At 51.1% G+C, this 18,862-nt stretch overlaps 1 protein-coding gene across 1 annotated transcript in view; it reads left to right on the forward strand.

Moving 5' to 3' along the window:
• LOC309684808 (E3 ubiquitin-protein ligase TRIM36-like) overlaps positions 1–18,862 on the forward strand; it is a gene marked incomplete at both ends in the record, with an annotated part of 32,116 nt that overhangs the window by 11,911 nt on the left and 1,343 nt on the right. Inside the window, 4 exons of the mRNA XM_082500667.1 lie at positions 15,500–15,646; positions 16,726–16,821; positions 17,754–18,007; positions 18,659–18,783. Of these exons, the coding sequence (XP_082356793.1) occupies positions 15,500–15,646; positions 16,726–16,821; positions 17,754–18,007; positions 18,659–18,783 (622 nt within the window). The remainder of the gene's footprint in view (positions 1–15,499; positions 15,647–16,725; positions 16,822–17,753; positions 18,008–18,658; positions 18,784–18,862) is intronic.

Here is an 18,862-nt window from a genome sequence, read left to right on the forward strand (position 1 = left end):
ATGGGGTTTCCTTCAGGGAGTGTCTCCAAACCTATTCCCGGGGTGTCCCCACAGCCTCTTGCGTGGCCGGGAATGGGGTTTCCGTCAGGGAGAGCCCCCAAATCCATCCCCAGGGTGGTCCCGCAGCCTCCTGTGTGGCCAGGAATGGCGTTTCCCCTATGGATGGAGCCCTCTCCTTCCCCTGACTCCACTCCTGGGCAGCCTTTTCCTCCCTCCCACCTTCTCCCCACAGCCTCTTCCAGGGCTGGAAAAACACTCCTGCCCTTTCTCTTCCTGCGGGTTTTGAGAAGAAGAGCCCCCCGTCTGCCCAGCCCACCCGTGGGGTCTGGGCAGCTCCACGCCTTGTGTTTGAACCAGGAATTGGGATATTTCAGTTTTCTTCTGCAATCAGGCCTGGTTGTGAAAAGGCCAGTTGTAGTGGTTAGGCTTTGGTGGGTGAGTAACAGCAAATCTTATTTAAATTTTCCTTTTTTTTAGATTTTGTGTAGGGGGCTTGTTGTCCTCATGCCCTCGAGTTCTGCTCCAGGTCAAGCGAAGCCCCATGGAACTGGCCCTAAGGGTGGCGGCGGCCATGGACCAGCGCCCCTTTGGCGTCGAGAACGTGGTTTATTTTGAGGTGAATCTCCCTGTTTTTCTTGAAAAGCGGGGGTCTGGTTTGTAGCGAGGCTTAAAACCCCGGGTTGTGCCTAAACGTGGGTCTGGTTTCAACTTCAGGGGCTGCAACTCTGTCCAGCTCTGACTCACAGCCCTGGCAGCACCGTCAGCATGCCGGGCTCGGCGTTCTCTTGTATTTTGAAGGGTTTCTTACGGATCGGCAGCAGCCGGGGATATTTAGCAGCTGTGTATTGGTGGTGGAATCCATGTGGTGAAAAGATCTTTGGGGTAAAGAGGTGAATAGGTGTTGTTTTCTTTTTTTTCACCTGGAGAATGTTTCTTGTTGCCTTGTACCTGTAAAAAGATGTTCAAATCGTTAAGGTGTTCAAATCGTTTCATAAAATTACCCCCTAGACAGGAATATGTTTTGTGGTTGGTTTGGGGTTTTTTTTTATGAGTGTCCTTTCAGCCTGCTCTCCAGGTGGAAATGGGAAATGCAAAGGCATTACAATGATAGATTTGCTAAATCTGTTGCCAAGGTCTATATTAGTGGCTTTCCCTGAAGCGGGGAAAAGACGTCCTGTTTAATTGTTGTTTGCATTTGAAATTCTCTGTGAAATGGATTAAGCAGTGTGGGCTTCTTTTTGTGGGTCTGCCCTTGGAAGGAGAGCGCCTTGAGGAAAAGGCTTTTCTGGAGGGGACAGAGAATTTAATTGCTGATGGCTATAAAAGCGCGCCCTGTTTGGGTGGCCTGAAAACAAAACCCGTGAAAATCCATGACTGAAAAATGAGACTTTCTCCTAATGATCGGGGCTGCTGTTTCTACTGATTGGCCCATGAATAACAGCTCGTTCCTTACTGGTGGCTGAGGACCCTTGAATTGTTTCCCAAAGCCTAAGGCAGCGGGAAGGGCTGGGGTTGTCAGATCACTGCAAATCAAATAAAAGAGAGCGGTTTGGAGTTGTCTGGTTCCCTCTTTCTTTTCCCAAGAAAGAGGGGTGGAAAATGGTAAAATGTTTTGCAGCAAAGTTCAAAATGGCAAAGGATGTACCGTGTGGGGGGTGGGACGTGGGTTTAGGTGTTGGTGGGGACCCCAGCAATAAACCGTAAGAGGTAGAGCAGCTTTGTGGGACTTTTGGGGCTTGTTTTTGTGTGGATATTCGCTCGTTGCAGACCACGTGCTGGAGCCCTCCAACAGAGGCATTAGAAAAAGAAGTCTTTTTCTTAGTACTAATGCTTTGAATTTTCCAGTGTGGGAAAAGCCGCAAAAGTGTGTATTTCTGCCCAGCTGCGGAGAAATGGGTAATACTGAGCCCTACAATAGCTTGGTTGTTTTTTTTCCCCCCTGTGTGATGACTGGTGTGGAGGGAGTTTGTACCAAAGAGTCAACTTCTGATTGTGGGCAGCCCCTGTTTTAGGAACTGTTGCACAGATTGCTTATCGATGCAACTGCTGCCGCGACTCCCGCGCTCCCTGCTGAGTGATAATCCAAAACTGCAGAGCGAGCTGGGTGCCCGTGGAAGGGGAACTGCACTCTCAAGTGGAAATACTTGGGGTCTCGTTGCCTGTGGGAGGGAAAGGGACGTCAAGAGTCAACCTAAAGGAACTTCTCACCTTCAGAGATCGGGCTCTGGAGGTGACGGTTAATTGAGGGGAGTCGTGGAAGCGTGCTTTACTGAGCAACATGCTGCTGCTGGCCCTAGACTAAATGTCTCCAAAGTTTGGGGTTGGTTTAAGTGCTTTTTGGTTATTAGCTGGATGTCACTCTTACAAGCACCTCTTGCCCTGTCTGGAGGGGTTTGCTGCTGCCTCCTGCATTGGGCCGAGGGGACCGGCAGCCCTTAGGACAGGGACTTTCTCAGGCGTGGAGGTTAAACCTGGTGCGTGCTGCTTAAAAACTGCTCTAGGTGTTAGTGCAGTGGTCACGGTGAGAAATGTGGTGGCTTAGGGGAGCCTGAGATTCGCATTCCTCTTGCCAGGGGATTTTGGGGAGCCTGGGTGGTACAATCCCCTTCCTGCTCCCAGATTCCTGTCGCTGACCCATCAGCGGGGTGTTAGCAGAGCTGATGCCCGCAGCGGCTGAGGGTCGGCATGATCCCGGCATCGCCGGAGCTCTGGAGCCGAGGAATGGGAGCGTGGCCCGTTTCCATCATGGCTTGTGAGGGAAATAGTGTGGTTTGATATAGCTGGGGTGCGTAAACAGGGATTCCTCTTTGCACGTGTGCTTACAGGGTGCACGCAGGTGTGTTACTTGGAGTGTTTCTTAATGCCTGCGAAGCTTTCCGAGATTGGTTAATGAGCGTTGCTTTGCTGTGCAAGTGCAAAGTGTTATTTTCATGGAGAAACCAGCTCGGATGTTCCATTTAGGCATTCTGCCTTTAAAAAAAGAAAAATATTTTAAAGCTTTCCTTGCAGGCAGAATAACATCTGCTTTTGAGGATTGTTTCTTTCCCTGCAGGGTGGAAAAATCTACAGCCTCGCTAAGGCTGCAGAGGAAGAAAACTTGTCAGTTTCCTAGAGCAAACTGCAGTTTGGAGAGGGGGGGTGGTTTGCCAGAGCGCCTTTTAGCACCTGGTCGGGCACATTTCTTTTCCCTGGGGGCTGAGGTTTAACATGGCCTTTTCATTTGGCTGGGTTTTGGTTGTATGAATTAATGGGTGTTTCAATGGGAACCACAAGAGCTAATTTCTCAGTCGCCATCCCAAAAATTGTGCATTCTAAAAAATCAGAATGCGGATGCAAGAACAGAATTTGGACCAGATTCTCCGGCGCCAGGACAGTGCACCGATGCTGCAGGGTGCTTTCCCCGGCAGCGAAGGCCTGGTCTGGCAGGAAGGCGGTGGTGGGGATGGCGAGGTACTGCCGGCTCAGCCGCCCCATGGCCGGGAAGCGATGCTCGTTCTTCTTCCACCAGCGCAGCAGCTGGTGCTGCGCTTGCAGAGGGGCTCTACTACAGAGGATGTAGTTTTCCAGTTGCTGGTGGATCTCGGGTATGCTCTCCTCGGGTCCTACCCCAAAAGGATGTCATAGATGCTCTGAGATGGGGCGCTGGTGCATGGGTCCTTGTGAGCAGGCAGCTGGCTGCCGGCATCTGCGCCTGTGGCTTTGGAATCCGAGTTTGGCACCCCAGACTGGGTGGCAGATGGGGATTGGTGGTTGCAAACCCACAACAGCGTGGTTCTCACTGGCTGGTGCAGCTCGCTTCTCAGGCTGGGGCTGAGAAACTGCATCTCCTTGAAGCGCGGGTCCAAAACAGAGGTGATAACTGCTGGGCTTTCGAGCACTTTCTCAAATGCAGTTCCCTTCATTTTGGAAGACGGCAGAACACGGAGAATGGCATTACATGCGATCTACTCCTTGGTGTGTTGATTGGACAGGGAATCAGTCAAAAGAGAAAATAAGAAAAATTAATTTGCCTTCTACTTGGATGGCAGAAATCTACGAGAGGCAATAGAAGTCGGATGGTTGAACAAAATCTTGCATGGCTTTGAGTTTGCCCTGAGCTGACGGCTGCAAAGCCTATTGCGAAACCTATTCGTTTTTGTGATCGTAGTGATTTTTGTTGGTGTTTTGTTTGGATGTCTTAAGAGTATCGTTATCAAGCAATTATCTCCCCCCAGCCCCGCCATGCCCGCCGGCAGCAATGGGCCGATGGGGTCCTCAGCTGTCAGGTGGGAGGCAGCGGCACCGGGGCAGGGAGGGGGATGCCCGGTACCCCCGGGCGGGCCGTGCCGCCGGTGTGGCTGGAGGATGCTCCATGGCTGCTCACTGCGGCATTTCCCATGGCAGGGAGGAAACACAGGGGGAGCAGGGGGTGGGGGCAAATGGGGGAGGCAAAGCATCTGCACGGGGGGGAGAGGGGGGCTGTGAGGGCCATGGAAAGGGGAGTGAAGGGCATCTGCAAGGTTGGAGGGGGTAAGGAGGGTGGTAGGTGTCTAAAATGGGGTGCTGGGGGTGTGCAAGGAGGGGGGGCAGCAGGCCGCTGAAGGGGGGTGTAAGGCATCTGCAAGGCGGAGGGGTGGGGGCTCAAAGGGGGAGGTGAGGGGTACCCAAGGTGGGTGTGGGAGGCAGGCACCTGGGCGATGCCTGTTGGGGGTCTCCCCACCAGACCCCCCCTCCTTGTCCCCTCCTCCGCATCTCGATGTGACCCCCTGGTGATGCTGTGGCCCTTCAGAGCAGGGGGACAAAGGCCACTGTCCCCACAGAGCCCCATGCCACCCGGTCACCTCAGCTATTGTCCCACCGGGCGCTTGTACGGATGCGCCTGGTGTTGGGGTGCAGGCAGGAGGTGGCTGGGTGGTCCCCCCATCTTTCTGCATTTCCTTAGCCTGGGGGAGGGCCTGTCCGTCCCCCCGCTGCACCCATGGGACCCGGCTGCAGGAGCTGCTCTCGGGGGCAAACGAGAGGTGGGGAATTAATCAATCTGGCCTGAAATTACAGCTCACGGGAAAGACTGAGAGGAATTTGCGTCTCCGCCAGCAAGGGATGACGGTCACGTCCTGGTGATGCTCAGCTGTGACCTGCGTGTGTCCCCCCCTCACAGCCCCACTTTGGGGCTCTGGAGATGTGTCCTCTCCCGGGTCCAGTCCCCGTCACAGCCCAAATCCTGGCTCAGGAGCCAGAGGGGTCCCCGCAGGGGACGGTGCTGACCCCCACGATAGCAAAGGAGGGAGCCACAGGACCGGTGGCTTCGTCTGGGTAGGATGGAGATGGAGAGGGGCAAGGAGGGGGATCTCCTGCTCCGCCACCAGAGCAGCTCCCCCAGTTTGGCCCCTCATCCCCTTATAACACTGGGATCAGTGTTATTAATTACACTTTGCGCGAGATTAATTACATTAATCCTCCCTCCTGCTGCTGGTGGCCAGTCCAGCTTGCGTGTGACGGGACGAGGGGGCCGAGGTGGGAAGTTTGCGTGCTCGTGCGATGCTTTTGGCCTCCCCCGGCACCGGGAGGACTCAAAGCCGGACCTGAACCTCTGCTTTGTACTTTTCCTCATCCTCAATTACACCAACGCTTCCCCAGGGAAAGATTTTTCTTTCTAACTGGAGGAGTTGCACTGAGACAGGTAAACTGAGGCAGGACAGTCAAAAATCCCTCTCTCTCCTGCTGGGACAAAAAAAACGCTGCAGCAAAATAATAATTTGGAGAAGTTTTCTTGAGATGGAACAACACTCTCTGCTCCGAAACTCAAAAGTGAGCTCGCCATACCCTTTCCCAGCCCAGTTTCGATGCTTTGATGTTTTCCAGGCACCTGGCAGCGGCGGCGAAGGACAAAGTACTTGGGGGCCAGAAAAAGCTCATTCCCAGATGGGAACGTTTGTTCCTTTTGCTCGTTAAATTGGCTGGCGAGTGGGAGGTGTGAGCTTCCCCGAGCGTCGCTGCTGCGCGGCGGCAGGTGATGCCATTCGGTCGAAGCAGGAATTTGGGGGATAAAAAGCAGATTTCCGGTATTTTGCTCTTCTCTAAAGAGAAGGGTTTCCTGGAGGCCCTTTCAAAGCTGCAGTTGCGACTCGAGTGTGAGAAGTGGTTGGTTTTTTATTTCTTTGAGCGCGGTGATCCCAGTGATGCTTCCCCAGCCCCGTGGGCAAGGAGAGAAGAGAACTCCTGTAGTTCTCCTTCAGCTTTTAAGGCACAGATGCTCTTTGTGCAGCGCTGGCAGTGGTATTTCAGCCAAGGAGGGCATTAGCTGTCAGCCCTTGGCTTTTTTTTTTTGAGGAGAAAAATGCAGTTTTGTGTGGAAAGCGGGCTTGCAGCAAGAGAAGCCTGAGCCTGGTTGGGCTGAAGACGAAGCTTCACCCTTGTAGGTTCTGAGGGCCTTTGGATGTTGGTGGTGGCCATGTCCTGTGGCCAAGTGCCATCTAGTGAGTCCTGCAGGTATCACGTTTGGAGAATGAAACTGGCTGTGCTCAAAAGTGTGGGGTTGGGTCTCCCCACCCCACCCCCAGTTTGGAAATCCCTATTTTAATTTTTTGAAAGGAACCACAAGAATGAAGCAGGAGGTTTGGTTTTGGTTTGAAACACTCAATTGTCTCCCCTTTTAGTAAATCCTTCCAGACTCACGGTGTATACAATACAGGTGACATTACAGGTGGTTTTATTTGGGTAGGGGAAAAAAAACCTCCTCCAAGTCCATGTTTTTAGGGCTGTGCCTGAAGGAGGAGACACGCAGAGGTGTGATGCTCGTTGGCTCGCGTGGCCGCGGGGATGGGTGATGACTGGGAGGACGTAAGGGAGCTCTCCTCACCTGGCCCCAACTTGTACCTTCTTCTTCTCGCTAAACAGAGACACGACGAGGAGGCGGTGATGGACCAGGGAAGAACGAGCACCGTTGCCAATATTCACTATGAGAAGGAGGAGCTGGAAGGTGAGTCGGGAGAGGTGGCACCAGCCCCACGCGTTTTCCCGTTGCGCAAAGTCCCTGCCGCGTCCTGTGCTCAGTGTACGCATCACCTGCAGCGAAACGTGGCGTGCTTCTAAATAAACAAGCACAGTTATTTTCACATTTTTTTTAATGTTGTGGCTTTTAGACAGAGGGGAAAAAGCCCCCGCGGCATCTGTGGTGTGAGTGTTGGCCACGGAGCTGGGCAGTTCCCAGCTTGTTTTCTCAGAGGCTGCTCTTGGCTTGGAGAGGTCAGGAGAATAATTTGATGGCTGCAGACACAGGGCTGTGATTTTCTTTTTTTTTGTTCCAGACTTCATTATCACGGGACTAATTGGATCTCCTCTTGTCGCCTTGTGCCGACAAAGATTTTAAAAATAATTACCTTCTGTGGCTGCTTAATGAGCAGGTCTGAGTGTTGTCCAGCCGAAGCTGGAATTTGAGACGAGGGTTGATACTTTCAGGGCACTTTTAGGTGACCCGGAGCCATCGCTTGTTGTTGCTCTGTTGTTGCAAAGTTAGAGTAAAACAGGCTTGTAAAAAGGGACGGGTCTCTGACATTCAGGAATGCAGTGAAACTAAAATGAAGAGAAGTTGGTGTTTCCTCCTGGGATGGCTGTGCTGGTTTAATCATGGCAGCGGCGTCAACCGTCTCCGCAATATCGAGAGTGATGAGAACGCTGCTTTTTTTGCAGGCCACCACACCCTGTCCGTGGGCATGCGGATGCCGCTGGTGACGCAAAGCCACCGGCACCACCGACCCCACCGCCAGAAGCATCGGAAGAAGGAACGGGAGGACTGTGCCCCGATGGAGCAGGGCTACCACTGTAAGTCCCGCCGCAGCATTCATGAGCCTCCTCAGGGCTGAGTGGGTGCCGGGGTCCTCTGCAAGCAGGTCCGTGTGGCTGATTGGTGTGGTTTGCTGTTCTTCTGAGGGAAAGTGGCATTATTTGGGAGGCAGTTGAAGGCATAATGGATTGAGGCTGGTCTTCCTTAGAGGGATCCTGCCTTTAAAAATGGAAACGTGGGGAAGGAAAGTGGCCCATCCTTATGCAGAGGTGGAACAGATGGTTCTCCTTCTCCATGGCTCTGTGCAAGCCTGGCCAGACCCGGGGGAGAGGGGCCAGCCCAATATTTAGGGCTGAACTGGTGCCAATCGATGGCCACGTAGGGCTTGCTCCAGCGCTCGCTGCCGTCTTCCACGTCCTCCTCAAACTTCAGCTACCTGCGGACATCGGGCACGATCAGCCCCGTTGCAAGAAAACAGCCTCAGCTCTGCAACCCCTTTGGTGCAGCTACGGGGCGGCAAGAGGAGAAGGCTCCGCGCATCGGCACCTGCAGCTGCAAAAGCTTTGCGTCCCAGAGAGCGGAAGGCAGAGCCCGCGGCCGCCACCGCAGCTGGCAGCAGGGATTTACCTTGCCGTTTCCTTCCACTCGGCATCTTCACCCTCCTTCAGGAAGATCTCATCCAGCTCGGTGAACAAGTGGTGGGGAATGTGCTGCTCATCCTCCTCGGTGCCGAGGATGAACTACACCCGCTGGGATGGGGTGTCTGGGGGCAGAAGATAAATCCTGTTACCACACCTGCATTCGGCCTGTCACGCTCACATGCAAAGCGGCCATCGATTGGCACCAGTTCAGCCCTAAATATTGGGCTAGCCCCTCTCCCCCGGGTCTGGCCAGGCTTGCACAGAGCCATGGAGAAGGAGAAACGCCAGATCGGGCAAAAAATGTCATTATCTAGGATGGGAAATAATTATCTGAGTGGAGTGATGAATAAGCACTTTGATGATGGCTTTTAGCAAAAGAGAATTCTTCCTTTTGCTGCAAAGGCTGAACTGCAGGTCCATGGCTACTATCATGACGGATGAGGTGTGACGAGATCAGAGATATCTCCGGGTCATTTTTGGGGCTTTCTTCACCTCTCCCTGTCTCTGTAGTAGTGAGGAAGAGGGTTTGTTGTCCCTCTTAGCTGCCTGCAGGAGGCTAAAATCCCACCTGGGCTGCAGCCTGCGCCTCATCCTTCTCCCCAGGGTCCCCAGCATGCTGCCCCCAGTGGTGGCATTGCCAGGGCCAGTGAAACTTCTCCTCTTGAAGCAGAAGGCTGTGGGGTGCCATGGGGGACGGGAGCCTGGTGGAGATGGTTACAAATACTGTGATGCACAGATTTTTCCTTTGGGGGGAATATTTCCTGCCATTTCCAACAGGCGATTTGCGGAAAATGACCTTGCATTTAGCCAAGAGCTTATTGCACTGGTTAGGACATCCGAGATGGGTCATCCTCTCACCTGGTTGTCTCCTACGGCAGGTCTTCCACGATGTTGCCTATAAAGCCAAGAACCGGGCTGACCTGGTGGCTGGCATCGATGAGTTTCTGGATCAGGTCATGGTTTTGCCGCCAGGAGAGTGGGATCCCTCCATCCGAATTGAGCCCCCGAGAAACGTCCCTTCGCAGGTGGGTGATGCGGCAGAAGGAGGCACGATGGGGACGGACAGGAGGGCAGCACGGCTGGGGGTGCTGCTCAGGGGCCCAAATTTACAGGTCACATACCCAGCCCAAAAAGCAAAACAAGCCAGTGGCTTAAAAGACATATCTTTATCTTATTTCCATTTTACCAGGAAAAAAGGAAGGTGCCAGAAGCTCTCGATGACAGTGCTTCTCACAGCAAGCCGGAGAAACACAGCGGTCCTGAACTGGAGTGGACAGGAAGGTGTGAACTGAAATAGTTTGGTGGGGTGTTTTTCTCTTTGCCCCTAAAATCTGAGTGCGCACCTCCCTTCTAGCAGAGTTTTGGGGTGAAGTGGGTCAGTGAAGGGGCTCCAGGTTACCAGCTTGGTCCCTTGGGCTGGGTGGGTGGGAGATTTGGGCAGCTGGGCTCAGCCGCAGCGTGGTTGCACACAGGTTTTCTTGCTTTGGGGTGGAAGCAGATGTGTAAGTACCTCCAGGTAGAGCTCTGCTGCTTCTCAAAGTGAGGGACTGTTGCAATAAGAGGGGACGGGCTCTCAGGTTTGGTCTCTTTTTCTTTTTGTTGGAGGGTTTCTTTTGTTGGAGGATGGACAGTGGGGTGGATTGAGAACTGGCTGACAGATAGAGCTCAGAGGATTGTGGTTAGTGGTGCGGTCTAGTTGGAGGTCAGTAACAAGTGGTGTCCCTCAGGGGTCAGTACTGGGTCCAGTCCTGTTCAATATATTCGTCGATGATCTGGATGAAGGGATAGAGTGTACCATAGGCAAGTTTGCTGATGACACTAAACTGGGAGGAGTGGCTGACAGGCCAGAAGGCTGTGCTGCTTTACAGCGTGACCTGGACAGGCTGGAGAGTTGGGCAGGGAGGAACCTAATGAAATTCAACAAGGGTGAATGTAGGGTACTGTATCTGGGGAGGAATAACCCCACGCATCAGTACAGGTTGGGGGCTGACTCTCTCCTGGAGAGCAGCTCTGTGGAAAGGGACCTGGGAGTCCTGGTGGACAACAGGATGACCATGAGCCAGCAATGTGCCCTGGCGGCCAAGAGGGCCAATGGCATCCTGGGGTGCATCAAAAAGAGTGTGGCCAGCAGGTGGAGGGAGGTCATCCTCCCCCTCTACTCTGCCCTGGTGAGGCCGCATCTGGAGTACTGCGTCCAGTTCTGGGCTCCCCAGTTCAAGAAAGACAGGGATCTGCTGGAGAGGGTCCAGCAAAGGGCTACGAAGATGATTAGGGGATTAGAACATCTTTCATATGAGGAAAGGCTGAGGAACTTGGGTCTCTTTAGTGTAGAGAAAAGAAGACTGAGGGGGGATCTTATTAATGCTTTCAAATACTTAAAGGGAGGATGCCAGAGGGATGGGAGGAGTCTTTTTTCAGTGGTGCCCATTGATAGGACGAGGGGTAATGGGCACAAGCTTGAACATAGGAAGTTCCATCTTAACATGAGGAGGAACTTCACTTTGAGGGTAGTGGAGCACTGGAACAGGCTGCCCAGAGAGGTTGTGGAGTCTCCCACTCTGGAGATGTTCAAAACCCGCCTGGACGCTGTCCTGTGCAACCTGTTGTAGGTGACCCTGCTCTGGCAGGGGGGTTGGACTAGACGATCTCCAGAGGTCCCTTCCAACCCTGACTATTCTGTGATTCTGTGGTTTTTTTGTATGCCTCAGTTTCTACTGGGGCTAAAATGGGAGAAGGAGACTTCTTTTTAGCAACGGAAGTTACTCTGTGCTTGCGATTGTCCTTCCTCAGCCAAGAAAACTTAACGTGGTCTTCCACGAAAATGGTTTAATTTTTTTTCCTTTCTCCAGGCTCTTTGGAGGTTTGATCCGGGATGTGAAGCGAAAAGCCCCCTGGTTCTGGAGGGACTTTCGGGGTGGTCTGAGCCTGCAGCGTCTGGCGTCCTTCCTCTTCCTCTACTGTGCCTGCATGTCCCCCGTCATCAGTCACCTTTGGGGGACTGCTGGGGGAGGCGACCAACAGCCACATAGTGAGCACCTCTCTCTGTTGGGTGGCACGAGGGAGGACAACACTCATGCAAAAGTCCTTGCTGGAGTGAATTTGCACTTGTGGTTTTCCCTCTAATGATTTAATTACTCGCTGCTGCCTCTCTTCCCTGGACAGAGTGCCATGGAGTCGCTGCTGGGCGCATCCATGACCAGTGTGGTGTATTTCCTCTTTGCTGGCCAACCTCTCGCCATCCTCGGCAGCACCGGCCCCGTCCTCGTGTTCGAGAAGATCCTCTACAAATTCTGCAAGTAAGGCTGGCTGCTGCGGCCAGGTGCTGCGAGCGCCTTCAGAAGAAGGCAGGGATGGAGAAAAGATGTTTTTGTTAGTGGTAGTTGGTAGATTTAAGTTGTCTTCTGTGTCACAGACATCACGCGCTGCTGCTTTAGTATGTGACGGTGCAGGAGCCCTCGGTCTCTGAAGGATGGATGGGTGGTTCAGGGTTTTTAGAGTTAAAGTGAAAGAGCAGGAGGAGGAGAAACCACAAGGATATGGATGCCCGAGATGGGCTGCCCAGGGAAGATGAGACAAATGACTCTGGTTTGGGAATGAGGGAAGATTTGCTTTCCTCTCAGTACAAACTCGGGCACTTTTTTGCATGTTTTTTGCTGTAAGTGGAAATATATTTTACCCACATATCCAAACAGTTTTCTGGTCAAATGTTTTGATGATTTTTGAAAAAGCAGGAGCTTTTCAGGCAAAACGGATATTTTCCATGACAGTCTTTTTGTTGTGGCAACTGTGATGGGAGATTAACCCCTCTTATTGCAATTAAATTTATTATGAAGCCCCAACTTGCTGGCAGCAGGTAACTGGGTGCAAACCCAGCCGGTTTCGCTGTTAGGGCATCGGGGTGATGTGGGAGAACACCACCTTCCACAACAGGGACCTGACCTCAATTAGCCTCCGAGGCATTAACACAAGGTAATTGTTAAAGAATGATAATTAAATAATTGGCCTCTCCTCCTGCGGGCCCACACCCTGCGCCGCAGCCCCGAGGCTGTCTGTCCTAGGACGTGGAAACTGCATTTACCATCCGCAGCCTTGACACGCTCCTGAATTGCTGCCGACTTTCCCCAAAGGAAGGCACGGCTCGGAGCCTCTTGCTGCCCTTTCCACCCTGCGTTTTCTTTTGCTTTCCCAGGGACTACGCACTCTTCTACCTCTCTCTACGGGCGTGCATTGGGCTGTGGACCGCCTTCTTCTGCATGGTGCTGGTGGCCACTGACGCTAGCTCTTTGGTGTGCTACATCACCCGCTTCACCGAAGAAGCCTTCGCCTGCCTCATCTGCATCATCTTCATCTATGAGGCTCTGGAGAAGCTGAGTCACCTGCGAGAGGCCTACCCTGTGCACACGCACAGCAAGCTGGACTTCCTCACCATCTCCTAGTGGGTTTCTTCCTCCTAAAGTGCCGCTGCCCCTTGGCAGGTGCTCAGGGCTGCACCTCCATCGCCTTCCCCTCACCTCTGTCTTGGCTTCTCTCCTCCCAGCTGTAAGGGTGAGGCACCGACCCATCCCAGCAACGAAACCCTGCAGTTCTGGGAGAGCAACAAGATCAATGTGTCTGGCATCACCTGGGAGAACCTCACGGTGACTGTAAGTGCCCCGAGTCACTGCTTCCTCGTGCCGCGGCCGTGGCGTCCAGGGGCACTGGCCTGGTGCAAAGCTCAGAGCCCTTCAGGTGATGATGGGCTTCCAACTGTGCCAATGCTGCTCTGAAAAGTCGTTATTTCAGTCTAAGGTGTGGGTTTAACCCCCTTGGGCCTGGGAAGGAGAGTCCACCTCATCCCTGACATGGTGGGCAATAACTGTTATCCTCAGGACAGCGGTTCTGTCTGGGAGCAAGGTTCAGTGGGTGCTTTGGTTATTGGAGAAGTTGGAGGACTTCAGTTCATGCTTGAAGGCCATAATTAGCTTCCTTAATTGGTTCCTAGTAACTCCAGGCCTTGCTTTCTTACTCAGCGCTGTCTGAAGGTACGTGCATAAACTTGCATGTCTGAGCAGCTCCTTGGGCCATTGCTGCTGGAAGCAGAGCTCAGGCACAGGGTGGGACGCTCTTATAGACATCTTCACCCCCCTTGGCTGTGTCCTGTGAGCCCGCCCCCTGTGAGCCCGCCCCTGGGAAGGGACAATTTGTCTCTTCTCCTTTCCTGTCACTGTTGTCTTAGCCCTCCTTCCCCGTTCCCTCTTTCACTCTCCCCAAGAGTTTCCAGTGTTTCCTTCCCCTCTGGTGTCTTCTTCAGCCACGGTTACCTGCTGTTCAAGCGGAGGATGTGCCATAGGTCTGTGGTACGGTGTCCCATCACATCTCCTGTCTCCGCTGTCGTGGAGAGTTTCATGGACCTGCCTGTGGACATGATGGCCCCTACACACCTGAAGTCCTCTTCAGGCTGAGAGATCTGGGGCTGTTCAGTCTGGAGAAAAAATGGCTCAGGGAGACCTTATTAAGGTGTCTCAATGCCTGATGGGAGGGAATGAAGGCAAGGGAGCCAACTGTACCTCAGGAGTTCCCAGTGAGTAGACTCGGAAGGTTGTCAAACCCTGGAACCACTGGAACACTGCAACCGCCCAAAGAGGTTGTTAACTCTCCACCAATGGAGATCTTCCAAACCCTCAGGAGTTCCCAGTGAGCTTTGAATTTTGAGGGTGAACAAACACTGGAACAGGTGTCTCAGAGAGGTGGTGGAGTCTCTAATAACGGAGTTATTCAAAACCCACCGAGAGAAGGTCCTGAGCAACCTGCTGTAGCTGACCCTGCCTCAGCTGGGGCTTGGACTACACGGTCTCCAGAGGTGCCTTCCAACCTCACCCATTCTGTGAGTGTAGAGGACAAAAGTAAGACAGAAAGAAATGAGAACAGATCCCCTTGGCCACAAACACCTTGGTCTCCTGTGGAGAGGACCTGTGATGAAGAGAGGAAACTTATAATGAGGAAGGAGTAGCAGAGATGGAGTGTTATGCACTGACTGTAATCCTCCATTTTCCATCCCTCGTGTGCCTCTCCAGGCGGGAGTGAGAAGAAGAAATGCAAATGCAAATGAAGGAGTAATTTGAGCCTAGGGAAAAAAAAAAAAGTGGGGTGGGGGAATGGTCTAAAATATTTAGTCATAGTTTCTGACTATCCGAGTCTACTTGACTTGGCAATGAACTGATAATTTGTAAGTGATTTCCCTGTCTTTGTTTTGACCCATGATCATCTTTCCCCTCGTATCATCTTGAGGACGGGGAGCGAGTGAGCAGCTTGGTTGTTGTCTGGCTGCTGGTCAAGGTTAACCCACCTTTCATAAACCCGCTTTCATTCACAACCGGACTGGAGAGCACTTTGTAACGTGTGTGGTGGGGATGGGAGAAGCAGATACTGGGCTGATTGTTCTTGAATTCTGAGAGAACTAGACAAGGTAATCTGCTGACCTCTTCGGTCTCTAGCTTGCAGGCTGTAATTGTAATTGTAATTGGACTTGTAATTGGAGTCAGACAGAAAAATTGAAACACTGGGGCCTTTTGTCTTTAAGATGGCTGTGACTGGTGGTGGTGGCTGCGTTTCATTTGTTGCTCCAAGAGCAATGGCTATGTGGCTGGTCAGAGTCTAGCTTAGACCTCAGTCATTACAGTATTATGTCAACTCTTGCTTTAAGAAACAGTTCATAGCTGTTTCAAGAGATGCCGGTGTGAACAGGGTTAAATTTGACAGGGTGGACATGTTATGTATTGCATTTACATCTCCGAACTGGAGTGCGGGGAGCTTGAGGTGTGCAGACAACTTCAGGGATTAGCAAAACGGTTGATTGCAGTATGGAGGCTATGTGATGTGTACACAGACATTGCTACAGGTTCACTCACTGTAAACCTGGTGAAACTGTTTGTTTTCATCTGCTGGCTTTCACTGGCATGGACAAATGTAAAAGGTGGAAGATAAACAGAATATAAAAAATACCCACTGATAAGTCAGACGCTGCTGTGGGATAATTGAGTGTTTTGGTGGTTTGTTGAGCACCTCAGTTTTTGGAAGGACACCTGCATTCTCTCTGCTCTCTTTTTTTTTCTTCCAGATTTTGATGTGTCCAGAACATGAAATGGAGAGGGTAAACATGTACTGTGAAATCTGCAGAAGGCCTGTTTGTCGTCTATGTAAACCGGGTGGATGTCATGCAAACCACAGAGTAACAACCATAAGCACTGCCTACAAAACCTTTAAGGTAAAAGTAAATATTGTTGGACCTGGCCTTAAGAAGGGGGAAGAGCACTGAGCCTCGGGTTTAAGGGCAAACTTCCCCTGGCAGGATGCCAGGACGTGTGTTTGGAGGACACTGAACGAGTCATGAGGCATGCTGCTGTGCAACATCTGTTAATGTATATATTAGTGTGACATAGTGTGCGGCTAAGAAACTAAACTATATTTTCTATGAGGCTTCAAACAGAACCCCTTAAAAGCGCTTCCACCTTATGTTAGCCAACTGTGCATCAGTACTGACCAATGCAGAAGGTTTAAGAAGTTAATGGTTTACAATCTGGCTTTTTTAAGGCAAGTGTCCTTGTGGCTTGGGTTAGCTTATACTTCAGAAGCACTCCTGAAGAATCTGCATCGGCAGTTATCTGCTGGGACGCTGTATGTTTTTGAAGTTGCAGAGCTGTTGATTCCCTAAGCACCATACAACAGGGCAGACTTGCAAACACTGCTTTGTTATTAAAGAATGATTGCTGCTGCCTCCTCTTCTTCCTTTGCTTCCTCTCTTGCTCACAGGAGAGAAAAAAAAAAAAAAAGCCCATCCCAGCCTGCCTTCTGCTCTTTGGCCTCCTCGCCTGTTTGCAAGGCTTTTCCTGTACAGCTGTTAACTCTTGCAACTAAGGAAGTGCAGAGACACTCCTAAGTTCAAGTTTCCAACCACTCATTTTTCTAGCAAACCTTACTACAGATGAGTTAATAACCTATGAGGCTTTTCTATTAGTTCTGGTAATGTCTTGAAGACTCGTGTTCCTAGCCTAAGAGAGAAGGTGACTGCTGTGGCTGGGGAAGGATGAGCCAGCTGAGGCTGTCACCTCTTCTCCTCAGAGGCTGTGCCACCAGTCCTGCACATGGCAGTGGCCTGATGTCCCGGGCCAGTCATGGCGGGTCACTGAGCAGTTCTCCGCAGGGTTGCTGCTCATAACTGATGGCAGGCTCTTGTCCTCGTAACTACAGAAACTGAGTGCTGGCTGGGTGGCCCGCCTGTGCTTGTTGTCAGTTTGGGTGGGATGCCCTTGTTCTGCCTGCCAGTTTGCTGTTTTATTTTAACAGGAGAAGCTTTCAAAAGATATTGAGTACCTCATCAGTAAGGAGAGCCAGGTGAAAGCTCGCATCACGCAGCTGGATCTGCTGCTGAAAGAAACAGAGGTGAGAGTGGCTTGTGGGTTGTCTGGGGATGGACCTTGCAAGGACACAGCAGGGACTCCAAATGGAACAGTGAAGTGTTCCAGATCCTTTGGGTTTTTTTTTTGTTAGCCAGCAAAACCATTTCTGAACAGTTTGTGTTGGTTCTGAGTCACAGACGGTAAGACCTAATCCTGACAGTGTGGGAAATTTGGGCAACCTACAGAGGGAAGTTAAGTTTTGGGTGCTGCTGTGAATTTAATTGACATAAAGCTTATTTGATACCTTACCCAAAGAGAGGTGGGTTAGACTTACAGCTCTTGCATATGAGTGGTGCTGCACAATTTATGCTGTCTGTTTACCTTGAGGATGTTGCAGTGAAGTCAGAATTAAGGGCAAAATCTCCCTGCAGAAGAGTCAGAGCTGGGAGCTCACATAGGAGCTGAAAAACGCAATGGCAAAAATTGGCAGGAGCTCCTGGCCCTGCCTGTATCTTGCTGCAGATGGCCTTTGTGCTTCATAGTTCCTTTAATCCAGGGCACTCATCAGAGGTGGCACTACAGGGCATAGGGGAGAAACTGGGCTGGACTCCCAGTTCAGGGTGACTGGGGAAGGTGGAAGAGCACCTAGGTCTTGGGCATGAAGACTTCAGACGCTGACTTGCTTTTACAGTGCTTTTCCATGAACTATTTAGACAAACGCTGTGCGTAACTCAATACATAATCGGAGGAATAATTTCCTGCTCTTTCCTCTCTGTGTTAACATAGGAGACGCTTACTAGCTTGGGTGCAGTGCTGATTGCATTTTCAGTGTTGAAGAGCATAACAAAGCTCGTTAGTCTTGTCAGTCAAACAGATGACTAGTTTGCTCTGATCTCTTGAACAACCCTAAGTACGTTTCTGTACACAGCCACAGTGCTGTGGGATCCGTCTAAAATGTCTTTTGTTCCCTCCTAGTGCAACAGTGAAAGAGCTAAAGAAGAAGCATCTCAGAGTTTTGAGAAATTATCTCATGTCCTGGAAGAGAAGAAATCCGCAGCTCTTAGGGCAATTGAAGCTTCTAAGAATTTAAGGCTGGAAAAATTGCAAACACAAGCAGAAGAATCTCAAGGGCTCCTGGAAAATAATGGCCTTGTAGGACTTGCTCAAGAACTGCTTAAAGAAACCGATCCATCTTGTTTTGTTCAAACAGCAAAACAGCTTCACGTCAGGTATCTTATTAATTATCTTCCGTTCGAGGTACAGGTACTGTTCCAGGGATGTCTGGTCAGTCATATTCTTTGGACACCTGCTAGGAAAGTACTGAATGCAAGTACTTTGTGTTGCAGAGCCTCAGAGGCGGTCCCGGTACCATTCAGTAGAAATTCCTATATTACAGTGTGCGTTAAAAAACAGCCCAGAGGAGGGGCTCTGTCCTGCGCCAACGCCTAGCCTTCTTCAGTAGGACTGCAGTGGAAGGGTAACCCATTCAGCTCACTGATACAGTCCTTTGCTCAGAGATTGCATCGGGTATTTGCAAGTTAATCTAACAGGTCTCTTCTGGCTTTAAACTCTTTGATCTGAATAGTTGTGCTCCATTAGCGCTTCACACCTATTTTGTTCTTTGAATGTAATGCCCCAAATTGTTAAAATGCTCTGCCAACCAAAAGATTCCCTGTTAGTTATCTTTACACTGATGTACAAAAGGCCTTTAAATTTTGCATTTTAATTCTGTCTAGAGAGACAAGTTTCTGGGACACGTGAGTAAGTACCTGAAAAGAGAACTTTTTTTAAAGCAAAACCTAGTGGTTTTGCTTTAAGGAATGCACCCATGTGAATTCCTTTTTCCCTCTTCTGCCATCCCTCTGCTTCTGTGCTTTCAGAATCCAAAAAGCTACTGAATCTCTGAAGAGCTTCAAGCCAGCAGCTGAAACTACTTTCGAGGACTTTGTGATGGACATAGCCAAGCAAGAAGAGATCCTTGGTGACTTGTCCTTCCATTCCAATGGTAAATTATGAGAGCATCACGTCTTTCTTGAGTTACAGCTTTAAGGGCTTCTCTGGAAAGAGGCAAAACTTGTGCAGGG

Source organism: Vanellus vanellus, assembly GCF_965231255.1.
Source record: "Vanellus vanellus genome assembly, contig: HAP1_SCAFFOLD_44, whole genome shotgun sequence".
NCBI lineage: Eukaryota > Metazoa > Chordata > Aves > Charadriiformes > Charadriidae > Vanellus > Vanellus vanellus.